We start from the raw sequence: 24843 nt of genomic DNA on the forward strand, positions 1-24843 counted from the left end.
CTTCAGGAAGTTTACAGGCTATCAGGGAGACAAACTGACTTACATGAAGGAGTGATGAGTGTAATTATTCACTAAATTCCATGATACTATGAATTCATATGGGAAGATGATTGAGAAGAACTCAAGAAATAATAATATGAGGTAAAAAGAGTAGAGGGGATCTGAAGTGATCTTTGAAGACTGGGTAAGATTGGATTTGAATTAAGGATCTTCGAGGCAAGGGAAACCATCTAGACATTCACAGATTCAAGATTCAGTGAAGAAACCAGCAAAACTCAAATGAAGTAGATGAGAAGTAAGGGATAGATGGATAGAAGCCAGATTATGAAGTGCCTTGAAAGTGGGGCCAAGGAGTTTAAATTCAATTAACAGCTAACAGCTATTGAGAGCGTAAAACCTGTCAGGCCATTTTCTAAACAATTTAAAATTATTAATTCATCTAAGACTCACAGCTTTCTAAGGAAGGTAACTTTCTTATCTCTATTGTTATATAAGGAAAATGAGGTACAGGAAAACTAAGCAACTTTTCCACAGTAACGCAGCTTACAAATGGTAGAGTTAGAAACCAAACCCAGACAATTTGGCTTCGGAGACTTAACTTAATCTCAACACTATACCGTCCTGTCAAGGAAACAGCTATTGAAGATTTTAGTTGTGGACTAGGCAGGGAAAGGGAGCTGCAGGCAGTGGCTGCCATCACAAAAACTATTTTCTGTGAAAAAATAGTACAAACCCAAAAGGGAAAGCTGGAAAGTAGGGGGAAGCCCCAAATAGAAGGAATCTAATTTGTAGAAGAAAAGAAAATATAAGCTGTTCTAGTCCAGGATGTTCTAAAGTAACAGTGCTTTACTCCTCCCTCTTCTCTCGGTCTCACCCATCTAACCTAACTCCCCAGGACACACATACACACCAGCCAGCGCTTGCCAGACAGAGCGTCCTTTTGGTCTGCTATTTCAAATTTCTTTTGCAATTCTTTATCTTCTATTCCTGACTCTCTATCTTCTGTAAGGACTGCAGCCACTCTGCCATTCCCCCAAAACAGTCTCTTTACTTTTAAAGATGACCTGCTTCCCTGGTGGCTCAGATGGTAAAGAATCTGCCTGTTAAGATATGGGTTCAATCCCTGGGTCGAGAAGATCCCCTGGAAGAGGGAATGGCAACCCATACCAGTATTCTTGGCTGGAGAATCCCATGGACAGAGGAGCCTGGTGAGCTACAGTCCATGGGGTCGCAGAGAGTCAAATGCGACTAAGACACTTAGCTAATCCAGAAAACATTCTAATGGAAGAAAATTAGAGAAAACATATCCATTGCTGTTCTCACTTACAGATAACTTAGGCATTTTAACTCAAAACATCTTTTTGAGAAACTGCTCCTTATATTGGTTAACTCAGAAGAGTACATAACTTTATCCCTCAAGTGTGGGAATTTCAAGTAGGTTAAGAAGAATCTCATAGCCAACTGGGGAGTGAGATTCTTTTATGGCACCTGTCATTTGCTTCATTTGCCCAAACTCAGGGTTAACCCTAAATTATCAATGGAGTATTTTAAAATGAGTAGTTCAAAATAAGCACATGAAAAGATGCTCAACATCATTACTCATCATGGAAACGCAAATCAAATTTTAAAAACAAGGAGAAAACACTACATAACCACTTGGAGAAGGAAATGGCAACCCACTCCAGTGTTCTTGCCTGGAGAATCCCAGGGACGGGGGAGCCTGGTGGGCTTCCGTCTATGGGGTCACACAGAGTCGGACACGACTGAAGTGACTTAGCAGCAACCACTGGAATGGTTCAAATTTAAAAGAGTGACCATAACAAGTGTTGGCAAATTTTGAAGCTCTGACATGCCATTGGTGGGAATGTAAATTAGTACTACTTTGTAAAAATTTTGGCAGTTTCTTCACAAGTTAAGCATATACTTACCATATACTCTAAACAGTCCACCTCTAAGTATTTACCCAAGAGAAAGGATAAAAACTTGCATACAATACCACTCAGCAATAAAATGAAATAAACTACTGATACACACAATAATATGATGAATCTCAAAATAAGAATTTACGCGAAAGAAGCCAAACAACAACAAAAAAGACTACATACTGTATGTTTCCATTGTATAAAATTATAAAAAGTGTAAACCAATATATACTGACCGAAAAAAGATCAGTGGTTGCCTGTGGATGGTCAGGGGAGGGAGAGAGGGATGGTTTACAAAGACACATGAGGAAACTGGAGTAGAATGTTCATTATCTTGATTGTGGCAATGATTTAAAAAAATCATGAAACTATACACTTCAAATATGTGCAGTTTATCAAACTTTAGTACATCTAATAAATGTGTAAGTAAAATAAATAGGTTCCCTCTTCCTTTGGTGGGTCAGTCAAAGGTTTAGAAAGACCATTGTATGAAAAGGAAGATTATAACAGAATTTCCTTCTTCTAGGAAAACACAGGAAAGAAGAGGATGGCAAGGCAAAGAAAGAGAGCATTTAGGGACTTCCCTGCTGGTCCAGTGATTACGACTTCACCTTCTAGTGCAGGGGGTGTGGGTTTGATCCCTGATCTGGGAACAAAGATCCCACATCCCTTGGGGCCAAAACAGTAAAACAAAACAGAAGCAATACTGTAACAACAAAACATAAAACAGAAGCAATATTGTAACAAATCCAATAGAGACTTTAAAAATGGTTCACATATTCAAAAAAAAAAATGGTTCACATAAAAAAAAAGAAGGAAGGAGAATATTTAAATATTTTATACTTTCTCTTCTATCACAAGGACCATATTCCTTCCTCCAGATTCTCAAAGTCAGAGATCATGGATAGGACATTTTCTTGTTTAAAAACAACCCAGTGCTTCATTTTTGTCGTTCCACTCCACTAACAGTCAGCAGATGGCGCTGATGACTAAAACGAATTACCTAGTGGGGATGGAGCAAGTCTTCAGGAGAAAGAAAACGAATTTCCTAGATTGTCTAATATGTTGACTATCTGAGAGAAAATATTAATAAGTATTTGATAGAATTGGAATTTCAGAAATAAACTTAAGGGAGGCAGGTTCAAGAGGGAGTGAACATATGTATATATTTATGGCTGATTCACGTTGTTGTACGGAAGAAAACCAACACAACACTATAAAGCAATTCAGTTCAGTTCAATCACTCAGTCGTGTCCGAACTCTCTGCGACCCCATGAATCACAGCACGCCAGGCCCTCCTGTCCAACACCAACTCCCGGAGTTCACTCAAACTCATGTCCATAGAGTCGGTGATGCCATCCAGCCATCTCATTCTCTGTCATCCCCTTCTCCTCCCGCCCCCAATCCCTACCAGCATCAGAGTCTTTTCCAGTGAGTCAACTATTCGCATGAGGTGGCCAAAGTATTGGAGTTTCAGCTTTAGCATCAGTCCTTCCAATGAACACCCAGGACTGATCTCCTTTAGAATGGACTGGTTAGATCTCCTTGCAGTCCAAGGGACTCTCAAGAGTCTTCTCCAGCACCACAGTTCAAAAGCATCGAGTCTTCGGCGATCAGCTTTCTTCACAGTCCAACTCTCACATCCATACATGACCACGGGAAAAACCATAGCCTTGACTAGACGGACCTTTGTTGGCAAAGTAATGTCTCTGCTTTTTAATATACTATCTAGGTTGGTCATAACTTTCCTTCCAAGGAGTAACCGTCTTTTAAAGCAATTACCCTCCAATTAAAAATAAATTAAAAAAAGAAATAAACTAAAGGTAGGTGCATAACAAACTAAATAAATTGCTTAAATAATTATGGCTTCATAACAAACAAAGGGTTGTTCAAGACATGAAACAATCAAAATATACTACTTGACTCCACAATTGATGTTATTTATCATGATAATATATAATTAATATCAGTTCAGTTCAGTTCAGTCGCTCAGTCGTGTCCGACTCTCCGCGACCCCATGAATCACAGCACGCCAGGCCTCCCTGTCCATCACCAACTCCCGGAGTTCACTCAAACTCATGTCCACAGAATCGGTGATGCCATCCAGCCATCTCATTCTCCGTCGTCCCCTTCTCCTCCCGCCCCCAACCTTTCCCAGCATCAGAGTCTTTTCCAGTGAGTCAACTCGTCTCATGAGGTGGCCAAAGTACTGGAGTTTCAGCTTTAGCATCAGTCCCTCCAATGAACATCCAGGATTGATCTCCTTTAGAATGGACTGGTTGGATCTCCTTGCAGTATAAGGGACTCTCAAGAGTCTTCTCCAACACCACAGTTCAAAAGCATCGATTCTTCGGCGATCAGCTTTCTTCACAGTCCAACTCTCAATTACGGTATTGGAGAAGACTCTTGGGAGTCCCTTGGACTGCAAGGAGACCAAGCCAGTCAATCCTAAAGGAAATCCACCCTGAATATTTATTGCAAGGACTGATGGTGAAGCCCTAATACTTCAGCCACCTGATGCAAAGAGCCAACTCACTGGAAAAGATCTTGCTGCTGGGAAAGATTGAAGGCAAAAGGAGAAGAGGGCGGCAGAGGATGAGATAGTTAGATAACATCACCGACTCAATGGACATGAATTTAAGCAAACTCTGGGAGATAGTGAAGGATAGGGAAGCCTGGCGTGCTGCAGTCTGTGGGATCACAAAGAATTGGACACTTAGCGACTAAACAACAACAATAGTGATAATAATGTAAATACTGACTACTGATTTGACCAAAATTGTGATATAAACTCTATCAGGAGGATGAGGTAGGAGGAATGGGAAGGTAGGGATAGGGAGTATGGTGTAAGATGCTTAAAATTTCAAATACTATAGCAAAAAGAGAGTATGATATGTCTAATATTGGGCTGCCCTGGTGACTCAGATGGTAAAGAATCTGCATGCAATGCAGGAGATCCAGGTTCTCTCCCTGGGTGGGTAAGATCCCTTGGAGAAGGGAATGGTTATGCACTCCAGTGTTCTTGCCTGGAGAATCCTAAGGACAGAGGAGCCTGGGGGCTACAGTCCAAGGGTCGCAAAGAGTTGGACATGACTGAGTGACGGACCCCATGCACAACAGCATGCCAAGCTTCCCTGTCTTTCACTATCTCCCAGAGTTTGTTCAAATTCATGTCAAATATTGATAAATTAAGAAATAAAAGAAGAAATATATAATTTAGAAATATGAGAGGCTTCCCTGGTGGTCCAGTGGTTAAGAATCTGCCTTGCAATGCAGGGGACACTGGTTCGACCTCTGGTCTGGGAAGACCCCACATGCCAAGGAACAGCTCAGCTGTGCACCACAGCTACTGAAGCCCGTGCACCCAGAGCCTGCGCGCCTCAACCAGAGAAGCCACTGCCACAGGAAGCCGGTGCACCGCAGCGAGAGAAAGCCCTGTAGCAGCGAAGATCCAGCACAGCCCAAACCAAAACATCCATTATTAATTCACAAAAAGGAAACATGAAGCAAATACCAGATGAAAAAGTTGAAATAATTGCAAGAGAAATAATTAGAGTGAACCGAGAACTGCTGTTTTATTGTGCAAGAATTCAAATTATGGGATTTTTTACTAAGTTATATTACATTATTTTGATTTTAAAAAAGAGACCGCATTTCTACCTTGGCCAGTCCTGAGTATTTCCCCTTAACTTCTTATACTTGTGGACACCTCCATCATTTTTCAAACCCACCCAACCCCCTTCCTACCCACTTCATCCTACCTTGTATACTTCATGGCAAGTTCCTTCCCACATTTCTTCTCAAGGAAGCAGAGATAATTTCCACGGTCCAGTAATTGCAGGTTCTCCAAATCAGTGCCAAGAAACTGCAGCAGCACTAAGGAAAGGAAGGCAGGCAGAACATTAGAAAATAATAGGCCTTCCTCAGTTTTTCTGCCTACTCCCAAACCAAATTATTCATCATCCTCCTAATAGTTATTAGGAAGAAATAAGTCACATGTGTTTCCTGAGATATAATCTGTGTGTGCTTGGAGGGTAGGCTTTGAGAAAGTGAAAGAGATATCAAGAAATATAATTGGATTCTGCCTTTATTGCAGGGTTACTGTGGAATCATTCTTTGCTACTGGTTCAAAGAACCAATCTTTTGAATATCAAGGGTTTTGTGGACTTCCCTGGTGGTACAGCAGATAAGAATCCACCTGCCAATGCAGGGGACACAGGTTCCATCCCTGGTCCAGGAAGATTCCACAAGCCTCGGAGCAACTAAGCCTGTGGGTCTGCACTGCAGAGCCCACAAGCCACAACAGCTGAAGCCCATATGCCTAGAGGTCGTGACCCCAAAACAAGAGAAGCCAAGGTAATGAGAAGCCTGTGCACTGCAATGAAGAGTGGGCCCCGCTTTCCACAACTAGAGAAAGCCCTTGCACAACAACAAAGGCCCAGTAAAAACTGTGTGATCAGTCTTTGACACAGCACTCTTCTTCTATTTCTATCTATGAGGAACTAGTTAAGCTGGATTTTTTAAAAAAATTAATCAGTCTTTCATCCTTCCTTCCAACCTCACCTCACTCCAGCAAAGAATCAAAAAGTCCTTTGCTGAAAGTGCAGCACCTGAAACAGAAAATGTTCTGCCATGGTTTAATTTTCTCTTTATGGAGGTCACTGCCCTGCATCTACCACGACCAAGCCTACAGGGAGAATACCATCAGTGCTAGAGAAGAAACCAAAACCAGAAGGATGGGCAATGGAATGGGCTAAATATGTGACATATTAGCTGATCAGGCTAAAATAATCCTATGGATTGACTTTGACCCTTATTTAGAATTTCTGGAACACCTAAACTATGCCAGGCCATAAGACAACATGGCTCCTATCTTTGGGGAACTCAGTTTAGCAGGGAGGAACAAATAAACAGATATTATTAACATTTATATTATAGAGAAATACATCCAATATGCTATTGAGAATACAAAGAAAGTAACAAATCTGCTTGTAGAAATCAGAGAAATCTTTACAAAGGAGGTGACTTTTTTTAATAAGGATCAGAGATGTGCTAGTGGCAAGATTTTCAAATCATAAATTAGATGAATTTCATCCTAGTTCTGTGAATTAAGCAACCCTCTTGAGCTCTCTATATTGCAATATTCCTTTCTGCAAAAATATCTGCCTATCTATTTGGTGAGAATCAAATGTTTGTGCAGTTGCTTTATAACGCATATGTATATTTAGCTCTATGTACACTTTAAAATGTATTAACACAGAAAGTTCTCTGAAAAGGATGAAAAACAGAAAACTGTTTTAATATGTAATTCGTCTCAGTCATGAACACCTTCCTCTGCTCCTTCTTCTCGAGATCAAAAAATCATCTTCCTTACTCAGGGAAGCCGTCTGGTCAAGTTTCCGGTCTCAGAAACGCTTCTTTGTGGACTAAGGATCTTGATTTTGTTGCTGCTGTTCAGTCGCTCAGTGGTGTCCAACTCTTTGAGACCCCATGGACTACAGCATGCCAGGCTTCCCTTTCCTTCACCATCTCCCAGAGTTTGCTCAAACTCGTGTCACTGAGTAAGTGATGCCATCCAACCATCTCGCCCTCTGTCATCCCCTTCTCCTCCTGCCTTCAGTTATTCCCAGCATCAGGGTCTTTTCTAGTAAGTCAGCTCTTTGCATCAGGTAGCCAAAGTATTGGAGCTTCAGCATGAGTCCTTCCAATATTCAGGATTGATTTCCTTTAGGGTGGACTGGTTGGATCTCCTTGCAGTCCAAGGGACTCTCAAGAGTCTTCTCCAGCACCACAGTTCAAAAGCATCATTTCAATTCTATGCCACCTAGGTTTGTCATAGCTTTTCTTCCAAGGAGCAAGCCTCTTTTAATTTCATCGCTGCAGTCACCATCTGCAGTGATTCTGGAGCCCAAGAAAATAAAGTCTGTCACTGTTTCCACTGCTTCCCCATCTATTTGCCATGAAGTGATAGGACCAGATACCATGATTCTAGTTTTTTGAATGTTGAATTTTAAGACAGCTTTTTCACTCACCTCTTTCACTTTCATCAAAAGGCTCTTTAGTTCCTCTTCGCTTTCTGCCATAGGGTGGTGTCATTTGCATATCTGAGGTTGTTGATATTTCTCCCAGCAATCTTGATTCTGGCTTGTGCTTCATCCAGCCCGGCATTTCTCATGATGTACTCTGCATATAAGATTAAATAACCAGGGTGACAATACACAGCCTTGACGTACTCCTTTCCCAATTTGGAACCAGTCTGTTGTTCCATGTCTGGTTCTAACTGTTGCTTCTTGACCTGCATACAGGTTTCTCAGGAGGCAGGTAAGCTGGTCTGGTATTCCCAACTCTTTAAGAATTCTACAGTTTGTTGTGATCCACACACTGTGAAAGACTTTAGCATAGTCAAGCAGAGGATCTCCATAGTACTTTAATTTATCCACTGGGTGGCAGGGCTGAGCCAACTGGATTACAGAATTGTGTAAGAAAGAACTTCTCAGAAAAGGGGAAGTTGGGTTAAGCACAAAATGTCCCATCTGCCGCATATTTATAAACATCAGTACAGTCCAACTTTCCCTCATAGGAAAACAAACCATCACCTCTCACCGCCTCATCACCCTTGCTCTATACGTAACTGGGCCATAGGCTTTGAGGAAGAGGGACTGGTTATGTTCAAGTGTAGCAGAAGGAACTGAGATTAGGTTTCTTATTTTTGATAAGAAAAACTAGGTTCTGAATTAGTGGCATATTCTATTACACAGACATATCCCAATCTAACAATTCAATTTATATTTAATAACATATTTTCTCTATGAAATGTACTCTTCTAGAGGCTATGAAGAATAAAAATATTTAAAAGGACACAGATCCTGCTCTCTAGGAATTCATTCCATAGGAGAGAAAACAAACTTTACATGTAAGTTCCATATGAGAAATATTTTTAAAATGTGGAATGGAGTATTCAAAGAGAATGAAATTCTATTTGGTTATAAGGTGAGAGATAAGGGGATTTGGGAATCAGGAAAGGTTTCATAGAGGAAAGGTTATTTGGCTGTCTACTGAAGAGTGGGTAGGATTTTAAAAAGTAGAGATGGGGAGGAAAGTCAGGCATTCCAGGTAGAGACAAAAGTACAAGCAAATGCAGAGAAGGATACATTAGGGGAACACGGTGTAGTTAGGTTTGGCTGAGGAGTAGGGTACATTTCTGAGGAAGTAGTGGGAAATGAGACTGGAAAGTTTAGTTGAGGTCACTTTGTGAAGGCTTTAAATATTAGGTTGAAGTATTTTAATTTGATTCAGTAAGCAGAGGGTTTGGGAGCATCACAGAACAGAGAGGAACTCAACTGTGTAAGATTAATCTAGTTGAGGTTTATGGATTACAGCAGAAAGATCCGTTTAAAACTATCAAAAATAATTTATGCAAAAGTCTTAATAACAAGGATATGAATCAGAGTGATGGCAGTAGAGTAAGAAATAACAGCTTCTAGAAAAACAATGGAATGATGACCTCTTCAGAATTTGGCAATTGACTGAACGTGAGGAATGTCAGAAAGGAAGGAACTGAAGACAGTTTCTAGATTTCAGGCCTTGATATCTAGGGAAACATATAATGGTCCCATTAAAAGAAACAAGGGAGAGAAGTGAATTTGAGCACAGGGGGAAGATTATGAATTCCACACTAAACAAGCTGAGTTTGAGATGCCAACTAAAACTTTCAAGACAGGCTAGAGGTTTCCATGAGTGGTGTACAGATGGGCAAACTGAACAGCAAAGCCTGAAGACAGAAAGGGAGAGAGCCAAGCAGAAAAGCTTTCAGTAGGGCAGAGAAAAGGATAAAGTTCTTTATAGAATATATCCTTAAAAGGATAAATTTACAAAGATGGCAGTTTTCAAATTATATAGAAGTCAAGGGGAACATGGCCTAAAAATTCACCCTGGTTTCCTCTGGAAACTTAAAGAAAACCATTTCAGTGACAGCAGAAACCAGGCTACAAAGGAACAAGTTTAGCCAACAGAGAAAGCTGGTATAAGTTACTCTTAAGAAATTTGACAGTAAATGAAAGAAAACATATGGGTGATAGCATGAAAAGGGGAAAAAGTCTTTTATATCATAAGGCTACCTTAAGAAAATACCTTAAAGGCATCTGCAGTGGTTTTGAACAAATTAATTCACCTCCTCTCTCCATCTTTCCCTGAAGTTGGACAACTCTCAGATCTTCATTCCTTCCTCAACATAGTACAAAAATAGAGACACCAATAAACATAAAATATGGACTTCTAGATGAGATTATTATTTTTTTTTAATGGCTGTTCTGGGTCTTCTAAACTACTGGGGCTTATCTTTAGTCGAGGCAAGCTGGGGCAACATGCTAGTTGCAGCGCTCAGACTTCTCATTGGAGTGGCTTCTTTTGTTGCAGAACACAGGCTTCAGTAGTTGCAGCTCCTGGGCTCCTAGCGCACAGGCTCAACAGTGGCCCACAGGCTTAGTTGCTGCAAAGCATGTGGGATCTTCTCTGATCGGGGATCGAACCCACGTCTATAGCATTGGCAAGCTGATTCTTTACCACTGAACCACTAGGGAAGCCCCAAGATGAGTGTTTTTTAAATTGAGGTATGATTGACATACAACATTATATTAGTTTCAAGTGTACAATCTAATGATTGATATTTAAATATGTTGCAAAATGATCACCACAATAAGCCTAGTTAACATCTGTCACCATATATAATTATAGGATTTTTTTCTCGTGATGAGAACTTTTAAGATCTACTCTCTTAGCAACTTTCACAAAGGCAATATAGTATTATTAACTACAGTCACCATGCTGTGCATTACATCTCTATGACATTTATTTTATGACTGTTAAGTTTATACCTTTTGACTCCCTTCACCCACTTCACCTACTCCCTACCCCAGGCAACCAGCAATCTGTTCAGATGAAGTTTCATTTTTTTTCAATAACTAAAGTTAAACTGAGAAACAAGAACCTTCAGAAAACAAATTAGAGACAAGACTCTAGATTAAGTATTAAGAATCCTGAGTTTGGAGAGTGGCTCTACCAGTTACTAGCTATATGTCCTAGAGCAAGTCTACTTAACTAAAATAAGGAAGTATCTCTCTTTAAAAAAAAAATGACTGGTAGAGTCCCCTTTAACTTTAATATTTTATGAGTCTTATCCTAAACCCTTTACAGTGAAGATCAAACAAGAAACCATGTGTTAAAGCACTGAGAAGCAGGACAACACATTAGAAAGAGTACCTAGTTAATTTATTTATTTTGGCCACACCACACTCAAAGCATCTTAGTCCTTGACCAGAGTCTAAACCCACACCCTCTGCAGTGGAAGCAGGGAGACTTAATGGCTGAGCTGCCAAGGAAGTCCCCAAGAGTACCTACTTTAGATCAGACAGACCTGGGTTCAAGATTTTGCTCTACTTATAAAATCAGTGACTGCAGGCAAATTACTTAACCCTCTGAGCCTGACTTAACCCTGAGTCACAGAGTTATTGTGAGAATTAAATGAAATAATCTAACCTTAAATCCTTCTAGAACAAGGTGACAAATGAATCTATAAATAAAATATTACTGGGATAATTATGTAAAGGACCTGGTCCATTACAGGTGCTCAGTGATTTGGAGGAATACCCAAAGTTGATCAGCCTCCAATGCTACTCTCTTTTAAACCTTTATTTGTCTCTAAATTAATATTCCCTAGAGGAAAATGGGAAAGATAAAAGTGACATTTTCAGAGTGGAAATGAAAGTAGTGATTAAAAGGACAAAAAAAGGGGCTATTAGGAACCTTGAGTTTTTAGAGTCCTCAATGTTTATCAGAACATAAGTTAAAGAAAAGAGAAATGCAACCAGCTCCTTGTATCTAATCGGAACTGAGCATAGAGGGCACTTCTCTCGCTAGAAGCTTTGACTTTGCTCAACCACCTCCTGTAAAGCAAACAATCATCGCTTGGTTTCCAATTGATACTGGGATTGAAGGGGGTGGGGAAGGAACAGGTAAAGATGATCTAATCTGCAAAACTCTTGGATTTAGCCCTCCTTTGCTGTTCCTTACTGGACCTGCTGTTTTCCTCCCTTGCTTCCCACAAATGTTTGTAGTCTGCTTTCAGGACAGAAGTTTGTAAGATATTTTCTTCTTTGGCACAGGAACTGAGAAAAAGAATCAGAAGGCACGTTTTTATCAGAATACCAGGTTATAAGGTGAAAGGTTGTAAACAACTCTGTCCAGGACAACTCCATTTCAGAACATGTCTTGGCTACAGGCCTGGTAGGCAGCAGCTGCCAAAGTGAAATCGTTTTCTGGCATTTAAGGGAACCCAGGCACAAAACAGCGCAAACAAGTGGTCTGCACCAAGTTTTGCAAAACGAGAAAGAAAGAAGAAATTGGAGCCCAAGAGAGGGACTTAAAGCAAAAGAGAATGGTATTAAGATTTTTTTTAAAAAAGCAAGTCAGTACTCCATAGCTGTGCCCAAGTAAATATTGGCATTCCCCTTTCTCTAAGACATTCCAAATATATACCACCCTGGTCTGTCACACTCACCTCTCCTCCCTTCCCCTCAACATTTATGCAATTACACATCACACACTGTTTAACAATACTGTCATTATGTATGTATTTATTTGTCAACACTTTGGTATTTCAGATTTACGTATACTTCCACATCTATCAACCTAAAAATTCTCTCAGAAGCTACAATTAAACATTTTTAAATACTTTAGTGAGAGTCTCACCTTCCCTGCTCTACCTACTTCAACCAATATTGTTGACCAACCAAAGACAACTCAGGCCTTATTGGTTAACTTTCTTAAACAGGGTGCCGGCTCAAACCCACACACCCTAAGGATCAACATGTTCCCCTTTTTGTTCTGGGGGTTGGTCCTGTGGGTGTGTGTTTTCCAGTAGTCTTGATGCCTGATTCTTGAGCTTGCTTAATAGTGCAATTGTAACTTGTTAGCCTTAGGGTGTCAACCCAGTTAGGGTGTGCAAGTAAGTAAGAAGGATCCTTCACAGCAATGAACAGGCATCTTCTTGCTAAGAGGGTAGGATCTCTATATATTCTAATGCTTCTTGTTTACTTCCTCATCTCAATCTTGGGAACACTATCTTCCTCTTTCTAGCACAAGAAATGAGGTAATAATCTCCTGATTCTCCAACCCATTGGAGAAACTCTGGAATCAAAGAAAAGGGAGAAGAATTCCTGTATCTGTGCATTCAAGTCTTTCTTACTGCAGCTATGAAAAATTTCTCAGGAGTCAGCTCCTAAGGCACCTCACGGCCAGCTAGGGAAAAACCCATCTGACAGAGAGCCAAATAACACAGGATGAAGAGTCAGGGTTTCTTTTAGCTTGAACATACAGTGTGCTAACGATCCTTCTGTCTTTTCTTCCCTTTCTTACCTATTTCTAAACAGTTTGGGGGAAAAACTTTCCAAAGACTGCAGAATGGTTCCTTCAGACAGAAATATGGCCATCTTTCCCTGACACTTTCCCTCTGAAAAATGACAACTTTGCTGCTTTTAACTAACTTGAAGGCTGTGAGGAGTGTGGGCAGCAGATTTAGAGGTGTACCTCTGACTTAGTAAGTTGGAAAGGGGACAAAGACGAGAGAGTTAAAATAACTTAGGGAAAAGGTGACTAGAGTGAAGCATCCTTTTTTAAAAAAATTACTTTCCTGGAGAAGCAGGGAGTGAGATACTCAGAGCCCAAAGAACACACTTTAACGAAGATTCGTGGGGTCGCAAAGACACGACTGAGCGACTGAACTGAATGAAGTAACTGGGAGAACATAAACAAAGTGTTCCCTAACTTTGAAGATCAGGGACTGAAGAGATGACGGAATAAGAGGCAGGATGTGGACACGCCCGTGCTGTACCGATACAGAGAACAGAGAGAACCGAGTGGAGGACGCAGGGGCAGAGGCACACAGGCCGGGGCCCCCAGCCTCCAGCCCAGGGGGCTAGACAGGGAGTGGGGGATGGCCAATCAGTCCCACACATTCACATTGCTGTGACCGCTGAAGAGAGGTTAAAAATTTGTGACAAGTTCTCTTTTCCTTCCCAGACAGCCGGGATATTTTATGGGAGGGAGCGGGGAGGAGCAGGGGGTTTGTTGATTTTTAAGAGAGATGCGGGGCAAGAGGACAAAGGGGATCTTCCTGAACAGTAACGACTGCACTCCCTGTCCTCCGCCCCATCCTAAAGTATTCTTGGAGCTCTGGGATTGTTTTTCACACGACTTGCGATTTGTGAGCCGGGAATAAACAGTCGCCTCTAAATTAATTACATTGGCTGAGGTTAGGCACGAAATTCCATCATAAGCACATTTTCTTTTTACCTCAGAATATAGCTCCCACTCCAAAAGCATCCGCACCCGCCCTTCGAAGACCACTGGCCTCGGATAAATTTTGGGGTCAGCGAAGCATTTCTTCCTTGGGCACATTGGAAGCCGCCCCACAGCCCCTCCAGCCCCTCCTCCCAGCCCCGCAGCGATGCACAACAACCATTTTCCCCGCCAGGAGCACACTGTGTCCACGCGCTGCTGCGACCTCGCTGATTGGTAGGGCTCCTGGTAAACAAGGAGCGGGCAGCCAATGGGAGAGCTGTGCACGAGGGCAGCACGAGCCTCCAGGCCAGCGCTCGCGTGGCCCTGCCTGCCGGGCTACTATATAAAGCAGTTTCCGGCTCCAGGTTGCAAACTGTCTTTTCGTTTTCAGAGGTGAAACGCTTTAAGCCTTCCCGCCGAGCTCCAGCTTTCCTCCAGCTGTTAGAGGGAAAGAAAGAAGAGAACTTGTTTTTCTTTTGCAGTCTCTTGATATAACTCGCAGCTTACATTTTTGGGTGGACGTGTTTTCGAAAATTTAGTAGAGAATTGAGAAGTGAAAAAGTTTTAACTTACAGCGTAAGGGTCCTTTGAGAGTTTTGCTTTGTCCTCATTTTTAACTCTTTAGCAAACCCAGCCCAACATGGTGATGTTCAAGAAGATTAAGTCCTTCGAGGTAGTCTTTAACGACCCCGAAAAGGTGTTCAGCAGTGGGGAGAAGGTGGCTGGCCGTGTGATAGTGGAAGTGTGTGAAGTCACTCGAGTCAAAGCTGTCAGGATCCTGGCTTGCGGAGTGGCCAAAGTCCTGTGGATGCAGGGATCCCAGCAGTGCAAGCAGACTTTGGACTACCTACGCTACGAAGACACGCTTCTCCTGGACGACCAACCAGCTGGTGAGTGACTGAACTGTTTGCTGGAGGGTGAAAGCGGATTCAAGAAGAGAATTGATACGGATAAAGCCCACACTGTAGATCCTAAGTTGCTCGGGTTGTGGGGTTTGAATTTTGTGTGGCTTTCTTATCTTTTTTAGCTTTAACTTGCAAACACCCCCCCACCCCCAAAAAAGGGTGATTTGTGCAACTTCTCAGGGTGCTGTGTTCTACAGGTGATCCTGAGGGATGTTGACTTAGCTATTGAAAGGTTTTTATGTCTTAATAAATTGCTTGTTCTTTGCTCACTTCTTGTTTGAGATGATAGGCTGCGCCTTTCAGCACTGCAGGGCTTTGCAACTTTTTGCTCAGCGAATGCATCAGAATCTCATTTAAGAACATAAGGGGTTCTGCATTACTCTTGCATGCTGCCCAAGAATTCCTTATCGCACAGATGCGTTTTAAGTGTAACAGGAAACCTAGAAGTTACTCCTTTTTCTCTCCCTTCAGGTGAGAATGAGATGGTGATCATGAGACCTGGAAACAAATATGAATACAAGTTCGGCTTTGAGCTTCCTGAGGGGTAGGTTATGAACTAAATGCATCTGGGATCTTATCTGTAAAAATCTTCCATTCTTTTGATCTTGGAGAGCATTTTTAAATTGTTTCCTTTTTCTTGATAAAGGCCTCTGGGAACATCTTTCAAAGGAAAATATGGGTGTGTGGACTACTGGGTGAAGGCTTTTCTTGATCGCCCCAGCCAGCCAACTCAAGAGACAAAGAAAAACTTTGAAGTGATGGATCTAGTGGATGTCAATACTCCTGATCTACTGGTGAGATTCATTTTAAGAGTCTGTTCTTCTGGGTTTCAGAGATAAGTAGTTAGGTTCTTAGGGCATTAAAGTGAAGCTCGTTAGGGAATCAAGTCATTAAGTCATCAAGGTGGGAGGGAAAACTACCTACTTTAAGCAGTGGAAAGAGAAGCAGAGAAAGGGTCTCTAGAGATTCTCAAAAGGCCTTTTTCCACTTCATTCTCCGTAGGAACCTGTGTCAGCTAAAAAGGAGAAGAAAGTTTCCTGCATGTTCATACCTGATGGGCGGGTGTCTGTCTCTGCTCGAATTGACAGAAAAGGATTCTGTGAAGGTAAAAATCTAGTGCTTAAAATGGGACATTCTTAAAACAGGAACTGTGGGTTTGGGAGTAAGGGCAGGAGGCAGGGAAGATGAAAAGTCATGGACTGCACTGAGCATCAGTTTTCATCTTTCTCCTTGCCAGGTGATGAGATTAACATCCATGCTGATTTTGAGAATACATGTTCCCGCATCGTGATCCCCAAAGCTGCCATTGTAGCCCGCCACACTTATCTTGCCAATGGCCAAACCAAGGTGCTGACGCAGAAGTTGTCATCAGTCAGAGGCAATCATATTATCTCCGGAACCTGTGCATCATGGCGGGGCAAGAGCCTTCGGGTGCAGAAGATCAGGCCTTCTATCTTGGGCTGTAATATCCTGCGAGTTGAATACTCCTTACTGGTGAGTGGGTGGATGGGGTTGGAGAGAGAAATTGTTCATTTGTGAAAACGATAATGGTGTTTCTCCAGATTTCTAGTCTAACAAACTGATGTCTTCCTTTCTAGATCTACGTTAGCGTCCCTGGCTCCAAGAAAGTCATTCTTGACCTGCCCCTGGTTATTGGCAGCAGGTCAGGCCTCAGTAGCCGGACGTCCAGCATGGCCAGCCAAACCAGCTCTGAGATGAGTTGGGTCGACCTGAACATCCCAGATACCCCAGAAGGTGAGCCAGACACCAAATGTCATTTTTCCTCTCTGGCCTGGGTGGGTTTATAAAATTGTGGTTAGGCTTTTCTTGGCTGGGCTTCTTATCTCCATGCTTTATCTCTCTAGCTCCTCCTTGCTATATGGATAGCATTGCTGAAGATCACCGGTTGGAGAGCCCCACTACTCCTCTGCTAGATGACACAGATGGTTCTCAAGACAGCCCTATTTTTATGTATGCTCCTGAGTTCAGGTTCATGCCACCACCTACTTATTCTGAGGTGAGAATTGTCATTTACCACTACTATTGTCCTAAGCCTTTTATAGGAAGTTAACTTCTCAGGATTGCCAGACTGGGTAGTTGTTTTTTTTCTTACCCAAACTAAAATACTCTGTTTCTTTTTTTCCTCCCAGGTTGATCCCTGCATCCTGAACAACAATGGGCAGTGAGCATGTGGAAGAAAAGAAGCAATGACACCTACCTGTTTCTTTTCATCTCTCTTCCTGGACTCTTTTATTTTTTAGAGACTCAACAGTCTCCACAGCGGGGTACAGGTCCACCCCAGCCTCTGACTCTCCAGCGTAGGAGGTGATCAGTAGGCAATCTCCTGGGCCTTAAAGGGTGCGCACTCGTCCTCAGCCAGCAAGATGATGTGATACAGAGTTTTTTGCTAGATGGGTTTAAAAACACATTAGAAAAAAAACTAAGGCCCATCCCATTTTCTTGAATCTCTTTGAAAATTGAGGCATTTTTAGTAGTTTTGAGTAAGGGGTAGAAATGGCATCCTGGAACAGTGTTCCCACGGTTGAATGGAGGGGATTATATAATAGATATTGTTATAACAATAGATCTTGAACCTCTGCCATGTGGAGGAGAACCAATTTAGCAAACTAGGAAAGTGAAAAGAAAAAATGGTCATGGCCAAAACTTTGGGAAAAGTTAAAATCATTGTTCCCCATTGTTTGTACACTTACAGAAAAAAAAGAAAAGCCTTCCAGAATTGATTGGGTTTGGACTTTGGAGCAAGCTTCCCATGTGAATTAAAGGGGAGGAGCTCTAAGTTTCTTTGTTTAGAAAGTAGTTTTAATCAGTCATAAAGCAGTAGTAACTGTGCCCCACCAGAGGTCTTAAAAGCCATTTTTAGAGCCTGTTGCACTGTGTTCTCCTGTTGGCAAACATTTTTATGTGGGAGAATTTTTTTTCATGTGACTCCTTGGAATCAATTCTGAGGCGATGTCCTTAGCACTTTAGTTTGTGTCAAATTGGGGGTTTTTTCCTTTCTCAGATGTAAGCTAAAACTGGTCTACTATGTCTCTAGGGTAAGCACAATGACAGGGAAAAAAAATTGTTACTGCTTTTGAGACTTTGTCCCAGTGTACAGAATTCTGCAGTTCTGACACTGATTACGTGAGAAGGGTTGCTGCTATCAGCCTTGCCCACTGTGACTTCTATCCAAACCCAAGGAGGAACCCTAGATAAAATGCCCCAACACTGTGATGAGAGCATCCAGATGTTGCCATGAGAAACCAGAAGGCAGATCTTCAGAGAAGCCCTGAGGGCTCACCTCCTGCCCGGTGTTAGGAGACAGGGTTGTTGACAGCCCCTGTCTCACTGCAGCCTCTAGCACTTGGTCAGTCACTTCGCCTTAGCACTTTGTTCACTGTCCTGTGTCAGAGCTCTGAGCTCTATCTACCCTTTTCTGAAAAAGTATGTGGGCTGAAGGTGGTTTCATTTTTTGTTTTTTAATTGTATATCTTTTTGTATGAGAAAAACTATATTTTGTACTTAACCAGATATATTTTTTCACCCCAGGTGGGGGTATTCTTTGTAAAAAAAAAAAAAAGAAATAAAAATACAGTTTTTTTAATGGCAAAAAAATGTTTCTCTTCTTGTCTGTGAGATAATATTGAAGTTATTAGAAAGAAAATGTGCCGAAAGAAGCTTTCCCCCTTACTTCACAACTCAGATTGTTGAAAACCCTATAGAGAAACCATTTCTTATTGATCCTAAGGACTATAGTCAGAATGAGGGTTAGGAGGGTGAGGAGGGAAGGAATTTGAGCTACACTGTCTTTTGTCCAATTCACTGAAGAACTTCAGTGAATAGTGGCGTCTTCTGGTGATCTGAGCTAGTTTTCTACATCTTTAGTTAATCATTACTAAATTTCTTCAACTTTGGAGTATATGTTTAATGAGCTCCTGAAATACAGAGAAATTAATTTTGTAAGGGTATTTGGGAGGAAAGTGTTATGGTACTTTTATTTCTTATTTTGGTTTCATCATAGTTTCTTGCCAGTAAAAACGTGGTTTATATGTAAGAAGACATAATACAGGACTAAAGGATTTTTACAGTTACGAATATCAAGTTTTTTGAAGCCAGCTACCATTTTTTTAAATCTCTGCAGCTCCTAGAACAATTTCTATCCAGGCACATGATTGTAACTCAGTAAATGTTTGCTGAACATTCAAATCCACCTTCATTCTTAGGGTATGCTTTACAGTTCCTGTTACTTCTTTGTAGAGTAAAAACAACAGATTGATACCACAACTCCACCTCTAATTGAAATGATTATTATTCCTAAAGGAGTGACTTACAGTGATAAACCCCGAGATGGCAGAGGTTAACATACTTTCTGATTTCTGTTTCATTTAAACTTCTGCAGACAAATCTAGTCTTAGCCTTTATTGGGAGAGGGGGGTTGGCTTTTCTGTGGATCTCCACATAGTAATTCCCAACTTCAGACTCCTGAAAGTTCATTAAAAATGAGTTAGTTCAGTTGTGTCTGACTCTACGACCCCATGGGCTGTAGCCCACCAGGGTCCTCTGTCTGGAATTCTCCAGGCAAGAATATTGGAGTGGGAGCCCTTCCTGACCCAGGGATCGAACCTGGGTCTCCGCATTGCTGGCAGATTCTTTACCGTCTGAGCCAACAGGGTTCATAAAATCAATGTAAATTGAACAGTGGGATTGAAAAGATTCTCTTCCAGTTCAGTCTTTGTGTCTAGCCTTCATTCTCAGTAGCTCTTTTGCCCCTCCTGTTTTTTCTTTATCAAGGCATCAGGTTCTAGCTCTGTTGCCATGGTGACTGTCACCTTCACTCTCACCTTTGCCTCCTCCATTTCTTACCTGTTCACAAATTTAGGGCCTCCTCCCTCTTTCAAATCTGTGACCAGATTTGAAACCAGGTCAAAGTTGATGGAAAAGTTTTTCTGGAGATTGTTTTCCAGGGACTGGAGGGGTGGGGCAAGGACAAGAGCTGGCCAGAGGGCAGGACAAAGAAGGGGAGACCAGGGAGCACACAACTTTGGTTGTTTGTGTACACAGCCTGGTTACTGGAGTGTGATACAAGGAGGGGATGGAGAGGGTAGATAACTTACAGCCAAGGTCTGATAGAGACTTGAGCCTTGAAGGGCCAGAACACATGTACCCGCTCCTGACCTATCAGCTATTATCATGCTAATAATAGCTCAAATCCAGCACAGTCTAAGAGAACTTCTGTAATGATAGAAAGGTGGTACATTTGCACTAATTCAGTAGGCACTATTCACACATGACAAGTGAGCTCTGAAATGTGTGGCTGCTTTTACTGACAAACTGAATTTTTATTTTTATTTTAAATTTAGTTAGCTCCATGTGACTAGTGACTGTTGAACAGCACAGAAAAATCTGAAGAAGGAAGGAAGCAGCTATAGCTGTTCACCCAGAGGAAATACATCCCTTCCTTAAAGCACAAAAGTCTCTACTGGACTTCCTTTTGACTTTGATACACAACTCCTACCTCACCTCAGGACATCTGCATACGGGCTCACTTAATTGTCTTCCTTGGGTCCTAGCCCAGCTGTTTCTCCATTTAAGTGGGTGGATATTTTGGGTCTTCCTTTCCCATACTCTTCTCATATGTCTATTAATTTTTAAGGAACTATAACCTACACATACACCCCTTAAAGGAGATCCAGTTCTTAGTATCATTTATTCATTAGCTCTAATCTGGTATAGGAAGATCTAAAAGAAGACAGAAAGAAAACTATCTAAAGAAAGAAAATAGCTAGAGAAAGTAAAATAAATAAGAAAAGAACTGATACTTCTACAATCAGGATCCTGGACCACCTTGATAACTCTGAACAGACTGGAAAAAGCAAAGCTATACTTTGGGAGGGAAAAGTATGGAGAAGATCTGACCAAGCACCTGGTCAATAAAAGAAAATCACATAAGAGCTAAGGTTACGAAGTGGGCTGAAGAAGTGACTTTTGTCCGGTTTTTTCACTACTATATAGACCTTTTCCTAGAATTCCTTCCATGGACTATCTCTAGGTGACAGAATGCATAAGATGGATAAGGAAAATGTTTTGCTGACCCTCCAGTGGCCCAGTCCTTGTCTCAAGCATCCTGAACTCAGTAGTTCTGGAGTGGAAAAAAAAACGTATGTCCCAGTCTCTGTTCTGTCCCTACATCCACTTCCATTTCCTAAGTTGAAAAACTCCCTCTCAGAGATAGCTGCAGATCCAGTGCTGCGGTCCTGGCCCAATAGGTGAGTCTATAACCTAGAAGAGGTTCAAGATCACCCTTCTTATTTATACTATTAAGGAGAAATAGTATAGTGTGGTAATTAAGCACATGTACCCTGGAGTCAAGCTATCTAAATTCAAATCCTACTTCCACCACTTAACAAACTGTATGACCTTGAAATTTGCTTAACCTGTGCTACAGTTAATCTGTAAAATGGAAAATAATAATAGTATCTACCTTAGAAGATTGCTGTAAGGATTTTTAAAATCTATGGGAAGTGTTTCAGGGAATTTACTCAGCGTTCAAATGTTCTTTTGATGAATTTGTGGGGAAGAAAGTGGTCTCGCCATCCTATTCCTCCACCATCTTGTTCCCTCCTCCTGGAAGTGTTTCAACAATGGCAAACAAGTGCTTTTTAAATTTTTTAAATATTTATTTATTTTTTATTTATATATTTTTATTTATTTATTTATATATTTATTTATTTTTGGCTGTGCCGGGTCTTCATTCTTCCCATGGGCTTTCTCTAATTGCCGAGAGCAGGGCCTACTCTGTAGTTCTGGTGCATGGGCTTCTCATTGTGGTGGCTTCTCTTGTTGCAGAGCATGAGCTCTAGGTGCACAGGCTTCCATAGTTTCAGCTTGTGGGCTCTAGAGTTAGGGTTCAGTGGTTGTGGCAAACGGGCTCAGTTGCCTTAAGGAAGATGTGGAATCTTCCTGCCCCAGAGATCGAACCTGTGTCCCCTGCATTGGCAGGTGGATTCCTATCTACCGTACTACCAGGAAAGTCTGGAAACAAGTGCTCATTATCTAAGATATCGCAAAGGCACATTCACCACTACCACCTTGATTAGCTCAGTCCCAGGCATGTCCCCAGAACTGTCTTCCTCTGACCTGTCATAAATAACACCATTCTCTCTTTGTTCCTCTGAATTCCCTTCCCGTGTTGGGGGAACAAAGGAGTCTGAGAAGAGGTCAGGGTACAGAAGCTGACTCCACCTTAGTTAATGTTGTGGTGGGAGAGAGGTAGCCCATTATTGGGACTCCTGGCCACTAGGCCAGGGAAGGCCCTCTGCACACCCCCATGGTATAGTTCTTTCATACTCCCACCTTATGGAAATTAGTTAATTGAGCTCTCAACTTTTCAGTATTGTGGGGTTGCCAGAGTTGGACACGACTCAGTAACTAAACAACAACCACCTTTTCAGTACACAATTTCAGGGGAAAGATTCCCACCACTTGAAGTGATAAACTGAGAAACAGAGAGTTATGGATATACAATGTGACACTGCAAAGAACTCTGAGACTCCTCATTTGAAGGCATTGCATCTCTTCTGATTTATTTCCCAAAGGTAAATGCATGACTGAGTAGCACAAAAACCAGCGGAGGTGAGCTCCACTGATGAGGCCCAATTTAGCCAATTTAGGCTATTCCTGTCTTATCTTGACCCTTCCCTTGGTGTGACCCTGCTGTGTCCCCTAGGGAGCCTGTTATGTAAGGAGAAAAGAAAGGACAGTCTGTGAAGGCTGGGGTTTTTCTGACTACCAATTGGTTGCTCATTTCAGGTAATAGAGTGATGGGAGAAGGAAGAGGAGAGGCAGAACATGGGGATGTAGCTGTGAAACCCACAGGCTTTGAGTCCTGAGATGTCACTCAGGGTCCATTCTTACTCCTTGTTGAGTGGTGGAGCTGCTGACCACCTCTCCAAGTCAATCAAACAGTCAGTAAACAGGTTCTTGGAAATGTCTGGCTGGGTACCCAGCTCCGGTATTTTTAACCTCTTGGATAGATGGACAGAGGAAGGATTTCAGTTGCTGGGAGGAGAGGTGGGGTTCAGGACTGTGAGAACTGTGTTGCCCTTTGTGGCTCTGTGGCTACAGACCCCTCCCTCTCCAGTCCACCCGTTTATATTCCAACTTCCTCCTTTGCCTAGCCAGGCTTGCAGTTTCCTTCCTTCCTTTGTCTCCTGTTCTCCCATTTCTCTCTCTGTTTCATCTTTTTTGCTTGCCTCATCTTCCAACTCTGAGGAATCTTTGATTTCTGTTTCAGATCCAAATATGTTTTTAGCTCCATGTCCCTGAAGATCAGGGGAAAGGTGGTTGGGTGGTGACCAACAGCTCCTTTGTTTTTGCTGGAGAAAATGTTGCCTGCCGCTGATATCCAAAGGCTTCTCTTTAGTTCTACTTCCCGAGCTCTCCTGCAGCCTCATGAACCTTACTGCCCCTCAGCTCTTGGGAACAGAATTGGAGGTCTTGGAAGGCCAGGTTTGGACCACACATACCTTTGGAAAGTAGAAGAAATGTTGGTAAAGGTCAGAGGCAGCAAACCATGGGCCCATGGGTGGAATCAGCTTGCAAGCATTTAGACATTTCTACAGTTTCTTCCTTAATATCAACATTTGAATTAGTTGTAAACATTAAACACCCTGGAGGAGGGCATGGCAACCCACTCCAGTATTCTTGCCTGGAGAATCCCCATGGACAGAGGAGCCTGGTGGGCTGCAGTCCATGGGGTCGCAAAGAGACAGGACATGACTGAGCAACTAAGCACAGCACAAACATTAAACAATCAGATGTTAGTAAGATCTATTGTCTGGCTCCCCCTAAAAAGTAGCCATCTTTGGTAACACTGAGACCACATTCCTTGATGGCATCAACCCGCTGGAGCTAAAAGAGTTAGGCAGACTCATATTTACCAGTTCTCGCCATCCCCTATTGCATTCCACTCACCTGCTTCACTTCTTTATACCCTTGTCTGGTGTTAAGGTTTGTCTTAGGTTATTACCTCTAGTCTAAGTAGGGCTTCTCTAGTATTTCCTCTGAAGGACCCCTAAGATTACAGAGACTGAATTTCCCTCCCAGGGTTCCAGAACCATCCAAAGTAACCTGTCACAAGCCAGAAATGTCTTTGAAGTATCTGTTTTACGTTTAAAACCTACAAGTTGTGATCTATATGGCATAATATATTTGTGTAGTTTTAGTATAAGAAGAGAAGAGTATATCTTCCCCCACCAAATCTTAAAAGTAAAATTGACATTCTGGAAGATGTACCATGTGTAGTCTGCGGCTCCAAATATATTCACCATATCACCCATTGGTAAACTAATTTCCGTAGCACAATGCTAAAGACATGAGGCAAAAAGAGACATGGAAAGAAAGACGTGGCTAGAGAGTCAGAAAGGGAAAGGAATCTGAAAGACAATGAGTTGTAGAGACAAGTTGCTTTCTGGCTCTTAGCCACCCCTCCTGACCTAGCCCAGTCCAGCTCCTGAGAAGTTTGTAGACATCCCTGATAGCTCTGGACAGGTGTTAGAGTGGTGGCTCAGGGTGAAAACCTAGTGTCAAAACAGCGGCCAAGTATGGGAGAGGTGAGGGGCCAAGACCAGCCAAGTATGGTCAGACAGGAAACATTGTCCAGGGGCCAAGGAAGAGGCAGA

The 24843-nt window shown here is 42.0% G+C and overlaps 1 protein-coding gene and 1 long non-coding RNA gene across 5 annotated transcripts in view; one reads left to right on the forward strand and one right to left on the reverse strand.

The window, feature by feature from the left end:
- The window catches only part of LOC148778125 (uncharacterized), a 45649-nt gene extending 31118 nt beyond the window's left edge, over positions 1–14531 (reverse strand). For all 4 annotated transcript variants that reach the window (XR_016037288.1, XR_016037289.1, XR_016037286.1 and 1 more), the window contains exons 1-3: positions 14271–14531; positions 7955–8105; positions 5684–5798 (exon numbers count right to left, since the gene is read on the reverse strand). This is a non-coding gene — a long non-coding RNA (uncharacterized LOC148778125). The remainder of the gene's footprint in view (positions 1–5683; positions 5799–7954; positions 8106–14270) is intronic.
- Positions 14532–14643: 112 nt separating this feature from the next.
- Positions 14644–18778, forward strand: TXNIP (thioredoxin interacting protein). The gene is made up of 8 exons (XM_055401915.2): positions 14644–15148; positions 15635–15707; positions 15810–15957; positions 16166–16268; positions 16401–16657; positions 16762–16918; positions 17029–17180; positions 17314–18778. The coding sequence occupies exons 1-8, from the start codon at positions 14899–14901 to the stop codon at positions 17347–17349; spliced, it is 1176 nt and encodes a 391-aa protein (XP_055257890.1). The 5' UTR covers positions 14644–14898; the 3' UTR covers positions 17350–18778.
- The last annotated feature ends 6065 nt before the right edge of the window (positions 18779–24843 follow it).

Source organism: Moschus berezovskii, chromosome 4 (assembly GCF_049115385.1).
Source record: "Moschus berezovskii isolate FMDL1 chromosome 4, NW_MosBer_1.0, whole genome shotgun sequence".
Lineage (NCBI taxonomy): Eukaryota > Metazoa > Chordata > Mammalia > Artiodactyla > Moschidae > Moschus > Moschus berezovskii.